We start from the raw sequence: 8,943 nt of genomic DNA on the forward strand, positions 1-8,943 counted from the left end.
CCCCCCCCCCCCCCCCCCTTCTTGGGCAGGTGTCAAGAGCAGGGGCTCAACTGAGTATGAGCCAGGAACACCACCAGCATTGCAGTACTCCCTTAGACAACCACCCCCTCTACCCCTACCCGGGCTGAGCTCTACCTCCAGGAACTGAGCAGGAATCACTACTGGAGCAAGCTTGGGCCGAAAGCTGGGAGCAGACTTGGGCCGGCGGCGCTTCTGCCCCAGCTCGTCCGCCTTCTGGGAGGTGAGGTCCTCATCACAGGACTTCTTGGCTGGCAGGTAGGAGGAGTCCCCATCCCCTTCAGGGTAGTAGCTGGAAGCGATGCGGACCTTGGCCTTGCGAGGGGGCGATGCATGCATGGGTTCTCCAGGGTCCTTGCTGAGTGGCAGAGCACTCGGGGGGCTGGTGGAAGGGGAGCTGCCCACCAGGGTGGCCTCTGACTCAGAGCTGGTTTCTAGTCTGTGCTGGAATTTGATGGAGTCACTTCTCCTGGGAGGTTTTGGAGGCGTCAGAGGCCCCACTCTCTTAGAGGGCTGAGGGGAGTGAGTAGGCCCAGGGCCTGGGAGCAGGTAGTCTATTTTGGGGGGCGTCTGGGGGCGTTTGAAAGTGTTCGGGTCAAAGATGGACTTTCTTTGCTTTGGCTTCTTGTAAACAGAGAGCTTCTCGGGCCCTGCCGTGGAGCTGAGCACAGCCTTGGGCCAGGTCCCACCGCTATTAGAGCCCTCAGTGTCCGCCTTATCCAGGGGAGCCTCCACTGCCCCACAGGGGCCCCCATCGGTCTCGAAGGGCAGCAGTGGCCGCCGGCTACGCACATCCACCAGCCCATAGCCACGCTCTCCAGAGGCGTCTGAGCGGAAAGAGCTCAGGCTACGCTCAGAGGTGCTGGGACAGGCCTGGGGGGAGACCTGAAAGGGTGCCCCAGGGAGCGGCTTGTGCAGAAAAGAGCTGCTACCCCCCGGGGGGCTCGGCTCCTTCCTGTCCTCCAGCCTGTCGGCATAGAAGATATCCGTCTGCGTGGAGTTATTGTGCTGCATCAAGTTCCTTTTATTATGAGCCTGGACCTCTGGGCCATGGCCTCGAAAGCTCAACATCTTGTCAGAGTCCTTGATGTTTTCAAAGATGTTCTGGCCACTCCATGAGGAGCTCTGAGGGAACACCTGCATGGGGATTGCAGAGAGCGGGAGAGAGAGAAGGTGTGAAGGTAAGACCCAGAGATGCCACTGAAAACCTGTCCCGTGGACAGCAACGGTCGGGAATGGGCCCCCAGAAGAGACACAGGTAGAGGTACACACACGCACACACGTGCTCACACACACGTACACCTGTTCCTAATGGTGAAGTTCCTCATGGCCCTGGCCACAGTGAACTTACAGGACAGTCACAAAGTTCTCTTGAATTTGAATACTTTCTAAAATCACCTATACAATGTCCTGGATGTTTTTCATAAGTATTAAACATAAAAAGCAAAAATTCATTATTAAAAATACATCCTTCACTGTGCTAAAAAGAAATGAGCTATCAAGTCATGGAAAGACATGGAAAAGCCTTAAAGGTGTATTGGTAAGTCTAGAAGCCAACCTGCAAAGCCTGCATACTGTGACTGCAGCTCTATATTGGTAAGTCTAGAAGCCAACCTGCAAAGCATACATACTGTGACTGCAGCTCTGACATTCTGGAAAAGGCAAAAGTAGGGGGGCAGTGAACGAGTTGACGGTTGCCAGGGGTTTGGGGACAGAGAGGGAGGCCTGAGTAGCAGAGCACAGCAGATTTCAGAGCAGTGAAACTAGTCTGTGTGATACTGTACAGGCAGATCATTATACAGAGGGCATCCTGTGTCAAAACCCATGGATATCTGGCACGAGTGAGCGCTAATGTAAACCATGCATTTTAGTCAATACTAGGTATCGATATTGGCTCATCAGGGGTAGTAAATGTGTCACACTAGCGCCAGCTATCCGTAATAGGAAAACCTGAGCCACCGCATGGGGGTGGGTATGATGGGGTGGTGAGGGAGGACATGAAAACTCTCTGTAGAAGCCCAAGCTTTCCATAAACCTAAAACAGCTTCCAAAAGCCTATTAATTTAAAATAATTTAGAACGCATCTCCTAACGAAATGAGTGGGCTTATTTTTTCCCAACTTTCTACTAATAATCTTTTCTAAACTAGGTAGAAAAACTAATGGGAAAAAAAAAGTACAAATGCCCACAAACATGCTGTATTGATTCAACAGTATTATATCCCACTGTCTTCGTTGTTACCATCTCCATCGATGATATAGAACATCGGAAAATAAGTATAAATGTCAAGGCATTTCACCCCAACAACTTCAGCAGGTACTGCTCCAGAAATATGGCTGCTCTCCTCTCTAATCCCAATGTAATCATCGGGCCTAAGAAAATTATCAACTATTCCCTAAGATCATCTAATTGTCCAGCCAGGTTCAAATGTACTCACTGTGCCCAACAAGGCCTATACAGCTGTTTGGTTTTAAATTAGGACCCCATGAGGGCTATTTCACACCCTGCACTTTGTAAACCAACCCTTCCTTTTCTCAAGGTTCCCAGTGATGCTGAGAAACAGCGTGGGCGCACAGAGCCAGGGCTTTGCTACACTCCTGATGGTGAGCGCAAAGCCCAGGGCAGGGCCCTTACCTTCAGGAGGGAGAGGGTCAAGGAGTCCTGGCAGCTACGCAGCAGAGATTCACATTCATTCAGAGACTTGTTGTCCAGTGCAATGCCATTGATCTAGGGCCAAACAGAGAGCCCATCAGGCAAACTGGCAGAGTGACCTGAACCTAGTCCTCAGGCTTGCCGGTAGAACTCTGCCTGCTGTGCCGTGGTGGGCAGCATTTCTAGTTCTGTAAGGTGTCATAACTGGGAGTTGGCAAAGGAGAGAAAGCCCCTCCCCTAGGAAGGCCTGAGGAGTTGAAGCTTCTGAGGCAAATGAAACAAACCTTTAGCACCATTCGAGGGGACAGAACCTGTCTTTCTGGGACCAGAACATCAAAGATCGTGGGGGAGCATTCTGCATGATGCTGGACCACAGCTCAAAATGGTCATCTCCATGCATTCATATATGAAATAGAAGATAAACATATTTGCCTCCAAGGGGCAGGGTGGAGACTGAAGACAAGATCAAGGGTGTGAGAGGCCTTTGTAAACTAGAAAAGTATCCCATGAAATGAAGTACTGTCACTATTCACAAAGAATCTCACAGCCCCTGGGACTCCCACAGAGTTGGGTTCATATGCGTGTGAGCCCAAAATTCTGAGAGAAGAATGGAGAAGAGATTGTGGCATAACCATCCCCTCAGGGGGGTAATTTTCCACCTTCTGTCTCTGGGCAAGTTTATGTACCCTATAGCAAAAATCTCTCAGAAAATGGAAAATTAAAATTAAACTAAATAAAGGTTAATCAGAAGTATAAACTAGCATGCCCTGTGATTCAGCAATCACAACAGGTTAGTCACCTGAGACACCGTTAGGTATCCCCAAAGTGGCTGTGCACACAGGGGAAGTTCACTGCAGGGCCGTTCACAATGGCAGACACTGAAAACAGCTTATATGTCTATCAACGAGGGGGGGGGGGATGGCTTACACTACATATAATCAAGCAACAGAACACCATGATGGGGGTGAAGTCAATGAACATGAACTTAAAAAGAGACCCATATTGTGCAATCCAGAATGCAAATTGCACACTGTATTATTGTACTGAAAAAGCAAACGAAAACAGAAGGTTACTTAAGGATACCCAGATGTGTATAAGTATTTACAGTCTGGGTTGGGAGCAAACCTCCCAAAGTGAGCAGAGATTATCTCTGCCGACAGGATTAATTTTATGTTTTTTGTAGTGCTTGACTATTTAATGGCAAGTAGGTCTTATTTTGGTAATAAAATGAATTTTAAAATAAGTAAATATACTGTTTATTAAAAACAAAAATGAAATCTTTTCTGGGCCGGCCAGTAGCAAGGTGGGTAAAGTACTGGATCCCACATAGCTGACTGCATGGTTTGAGTTCTGGACCTGAGGCTTCAAAAACACATGGGTAGGGACCAGCAAGTGGTGAGGTGGTTAAAGGTACTGGATTCCCACGTGGCTGACTGTGGTTCAATTCCTAGACCTGGCAGCTTGCTTTCTCATTTTCTCTTTCTTTCTCTCTCTGGTCAAGTTAAAAATATTAATAATAAATGGAATTAAATACATAAATCATTCTGGGGGGGGAGAACATGGGTAAGTGTTTGCATGCCCAAAATCCCAAGACGAGATTGGAGGAGAAGGGACTTGGGTATGGCCATCCCCTGGGGGCATGATATTTCACCTTCCCCTTCTCTCTGTCTCCAGAGAGCACATGCACACTAAAAAATAAAATTAAAAAACTTAAAAAAAAAAAAAAAAACACACACACACAGATAATTTCAAAATACTTTACAAAATTGTCCTTAATATATATGCGTATATAGAGAAGTACATTAAAAATGTTAATAAGGGAACCAGCAGTTAGCGTAATGGCTATGTCGCTGGACTCCCATGTAGTCAACCGCGGTTCGCATCCCGGACCCGGTGGCTTAAAACTCACGCCGGGCGCATATGCATGCGTGCCCAAGATCCCGAGAGGAGAATGGAGGAGAAGGGATTGCAGCGTGACCATCCCCCCTGGGGGGGTGATTTCTCGCTTTCTGTCTCTATGTCTCTCTCTGTCTGTCTGGCGAGCGCACGCGCCCTATAGTGAAAATCTCCAAAAAAAGAAAAAAAAGTTAATAAATGTTAGCTATAAGTGGTAGCAACACAAATGATTTTTATATCCTTCCTAGACTTTTCTTGTATTTCTTAATTTTCTACAGAAAATAAAAACATAACATCAGGGTTCAATCATTTTTAAACATTCACATGGGACCAGCAGATAGCATAATGGTTACAACCCTGGACTCCCACATAGTCGACCAACGTTCAAGTCCCAGACCTGGGGGCTTAAAACTCACGCTGGGCATGTGTGTGTACATATCCAAAATCCCAAGAGAAGAATGGAGAAGAAGGGATTGTGGCATAGCCATCCCCCTGGGGGTGATTTCTCAATTTCTGTCTCTCCACAAATGCACACGCCCTATAGCAAAACCTCTTAAAAGAAAAAAAAGGAAACATTCACATGATGCAATGCCCAAGAACAAAGCAAATACAAACTCTGTCCATCACTTCTTATTCAAACCTCCCAAATGTAATCTGGCTGTGTGCGGGGCAGACAGCCCTAGCTCTACCCCTGAGACTCACCGCGACAATCCTGTCTCCCACAGCAAGGGACCCCTCTTTGGCGGCAGGGCTTCCGGGTACCACAGCTGCAGCATACACTCCATTCTCCAGACTGATGCCACTATCTGCAAACCACAGGGTCACTCGATTACCTCGGGCCCTGCTACCCCCATCTTCTGGTGCCCCACCCTGCCTCTGAGGAATCGAGCACTTGGAGACACACATACATCTCCTGTCTGCAAGAAAGGCACCCTGCCCACCTCACCGGCCTGCTACCTTTCTGTCCACTGAGGTTGATGTGCAGTGGCGTGACCACCTTCCCGCCCAGGGACTTCCTCCGTCGCACAACCATGTTGATGGCCCCGTCCCCATTGAGGAGAGCCTTCATGGCCTGCTTCTTGTCTTTGTTGATGAGGTCCACATCGTTGATCCTCAACAGCCAGTCATTGACCCTGAGGAGGGCCACAGCCAGGTTAGCGCCCACGCAGACCTTGGGACTAGTGGGGGGCCTGCCCACCATTCCCATTTGGGGACCAAAGGCCAGAAAGTCACACACACATTCAGAAAGATGTCCTCTTCCAGGAGTGTGCAGGGGTTAACTGTGCCAAGGCTGGAGCTGGATAGCCTGGGTTCAAATCCTGGCTCTATCCCACTTCCTAGCTGTGTGACCTGGCCCCTATGGACTTCAGTAAAATGGGGGCAAAAATTACACCTACTTAATAGGAATGTAAAGAGTAATTAATTTATATAAAGTACTTAAACCAGTACTTAGGAGGAGAGAGTAAGCTCTGTGTGTTAGTTATTTTATCATCATGACTGCTCCGACAAGTGAGCGTACAACACGCCCCAGGCGCTGACACGCCAGCTTAGACAGGCTGGTAACCGGGAAATCAGATTCAGAGGCAGTTTCCTTACAGAGCAGTACTAGCGGTGGAGCCTGTAGTCTGGGATACGACAAACTGTGAGACCCCAGATGCTGGGATGTAGGCATCCACTCTACCTGGCTTCCTCTGGGTCTCTGCATATGTTGGAGATACCCACATCCCTGCCACAGCTTGAGCCTCCTCAGTGCTTACCTTAAGCGACCATCAGCAATACTTCCTTTGTCCACTTTAGTGACAAATATGCCACAGTCCCCCGGAAAATAAGGCTCATTCACACCTTCGGCCATATCAAACCCAAGCGCCTTCAAGTCAATCTCCTCCTGTTGAAAGAGCAGCAGCAGCAGCACATGTCACAAAGCAGCGATGAGACACTTCTAGCTCTTCAACCCAAGTTGTTCACTCCAGTGTGGGAGACTGTCCCTTCACCTTGTGTGGTGGGCAGTCAGTCCCCAGAATAGACACCTCTGAGGATCTGCAACCAGCCCTGTCTAGCCACTGCAGACTTACATCCCTCTGCTCTGCTCTGCCTCCCACACGCTGTGCCAGCATTACTGCACAACAGGACCTGCTGCAACCCAGCCAGGAGGACTGCAGGGAAAAGACGCACTAGCACCCCTAAAAGGAAAAGCCAAGCCTCCAAACTAGCAGCCTTGAAACTAGGGGGTCACTGTAAGAGGGTCACCATCCTCCTTCCCCTCCAAGTCTTCATGTTAAGGAGAGAAGAGAGACGAGCCCTCAAAGGCAGCTTACCGTCTCCCTTTCAAACTCTACAACTTCTGTTTCCCACTCCATGGAATCCGTGTCAATAGCCGAGTCATGGGAGCTGTGGGCCATCAGCTGCCGAAACCGGGCCTCCTTTTCCAAGTGGGATTCCATCTGCTCCCTGGGAACAGAGAGAGCCACGGCAATGGTCCTTTGGGAGGTGAAACATCCCACCTGAGTCAAAGGTCTGAACCAAGGTGAGTCAATCCTGAGAGCTAAATGGGGCTCCCCTGCCCCTCAGGTGCCATACCAGTGTCCCAATAAACCTAGGGGGATCGGTCAAGGCTTCTTGGACATCAGTGGGATTTTACAGTCATTTATGAAGAAATACAGAAATTCTCCCCAAATTTATCTAGAAATGTAATGTAATACAGATCGAAATGTGACCAAGCTTTTCTGTAGATAGAAAAAAAGACTACTCTAGAGCCAGCAGGAGGCATGGAGACTAAGGTAGCTGGATCTCACGAAGCCAACTATGTGGTTTGGGTCCCAGACCTGGTGGCTTGAAAAACATGCCAGGAGCATATGAGTGTGTGCCCAAAATCCCACCAGAAAAATGGAGGAAAAGAGATTGTGGCTTGGCTATTTCCCCAGGGGATGCCTTTTCAATTTCTGTTTCTCCCTGGCAAGGGCACATGCCCTATATAGCATATTAAACAAACAACAACAACAACAACAAAAAGCAAAACAAAAACTATTCTAAAATTTACATAGAAAAGAATTAGAATAGCTAAAACCATTTTGAAAATGAGAAATAAAGTAGAAGGAGTCATTCTACCTGATTTTTTTTTCACTTTCTTTTTTTTTTTTTCTTTTTTTGGAGAGGTTTTTGCTATAGGGTGCATACGCTTGCCAGACAGAGAGAAACAGAGACAGAAAGCGAGAAATCACCCCCCAGGGGGGATGGCCATTCCGCAATCCCTTCTCCTCCATTCTCCTCTCGGGATCTTGGACACGCACACACACGTGCCTGGCGTGAGCTTATTAAGCCACCAGGTCCGGGACTCGAACAGTGGTTGACTACGTGGGAGTCCAGCAACACAGCCATTACGCTAACTGCTGGTCCCCCCTCTCCCCCCCAGCTTCTATTTTTAAACTCTGATCTTTGTCTTTTCAATCTACTGCTGAGGGCCACCATGTCTTTAAGCAGCAGCCAGAAGCTGACTGTAATTGAGGGGAGACTGCCTAATACTCCAGTCTTCCAAATGGGCACCCAAATAACACTGGCAGAGCTGACCGCTAGTTACCATTGCTTCGAAACGCTGAGTCACAATGTTTTATTCACTTATTCACTTAAGGACTTGTCACTCCTGAGCACTGTGAGCCCCGTGAGGCTAGGGACCTTGGTCTGCTGATACCATTTTTCCAGGGCTTCTCGTCAGCCCATTCAGTAGGTCCTCAACAAGTCCTTGTTGAGTGAGTGAACGAGTGAGAAGGGGAATGAAGGGGCACACAGTGGACTGCATGCAAGCAGGACTTTCCTTCCTACCTGCTGTGGCACCTGTGCCCACTCTGTCTCCATGGGCTCAGCAAGGGGCTGATACCCTCTTCTGTGCTGGTCTAAGGATTTCTAATTAACTCCCAACATGGAGGTGGCATTTGGACCTGTCTGCAGATTGACAGAGTGAGGCAGAGTGGACACAGACGATCAGATCTGCATCTGCCCTGCCTGTCATATGGGGCTGCCCTGCCCTGAGAGGAGAGAGGAACACCACCTCCCAGGCGCCCGCCCGTCTAGGCAGCACCCCCACAAGCCTACTTGAGCTCCTTAAGCTCCCGGCTGACATCGTTCTTCTGTTTCCGAGTGTCATCCAGGCTGCGCAAGGCCTCGGCCAGTTCACTCACGGCCCGGTCCCGCTCCCGCCTCAGGTTGTCACACAGGGTCCTGGTGGATAGGCAAAGGGCAAGGTTTCTTTGAGTCAGGGAAGGGAAAGGGTGAGTTTCATGGTCTATAGCGTCTACACCTACAGGACCCTGCCTTAGCCCCAGATGTATAGGAGGAGCATTTGGGGGCCTGAGTGAGACCACATAGGCTAGCCCCGCCACATGAC

The 8,943-nt window shown here is 49.1% G+C and overlaps 1 protein-coding gene and 1 long non-coding RNA gene across 2 annotated transcripts in view; one reads left to right on the top strand and one right to left on the bottom strand.

The window, feature by feature from the left end:
- The window catches only part of DLG5 (discs large MAGUK scaffold protein 5), a gene marked incomplete at its 5' end in the record, with an annotated part of 144,348 nt that overhangs the window by 28,126 nt on the left and 107,279 nt on the right, over positions 1–8,943 (bottom strand). Inside the window, 7 exon segments of the mRNA XM_014590273.1 lie at positions 136–1,155; positions 2,652–2,744; positions 5,268–5,371; positions 5,523–5,698; positions 6,323–6,450; positions 6,881–7,013; positions 8,652–8,777. Of these exon segments, the coding sequence (XP_014445759.1) occupies positions 136–1,155; positions 2,652–2,744; positions 5,268–5,371; positions 5,523–5,698; positions 6,323–6,450; positions 6,881–7,013; positions 8,652–8,777 (1,780 nt within the window).
- Positions 2,235–8,943, top strand: part of LOC106735531 (uncharacterized) — a 12,594-nt gene continuing 5,885 nt past the window's right edge. Inside the window, exons 1-2 of the long non-coding RNA XR_001370820.1 lie at positions 2,235–2,333; positions 2,557–2,620. This is a non-coding gene — a long non-coding RNA (uncharacterized LOC106735531). The remainder of the gene's footprint in view (positions 2,334–2,556; positions 2,621–8,943) is intronic.

Source organism: Tupaia chinensis, unplaced genomic scaffold (genome assembly GCF_000334495.1).
Source record: "Tupaia chinensis unplaced genomic scaffold, TupChi_1.0 Scaffold000424_1, whole genome shotgun sequence".
NCBI lineage: Eukaryota > Metazoa > Chordata > Mammalia > Scandentia > Tupaiidae > Tupaia > Tupaia belangeri.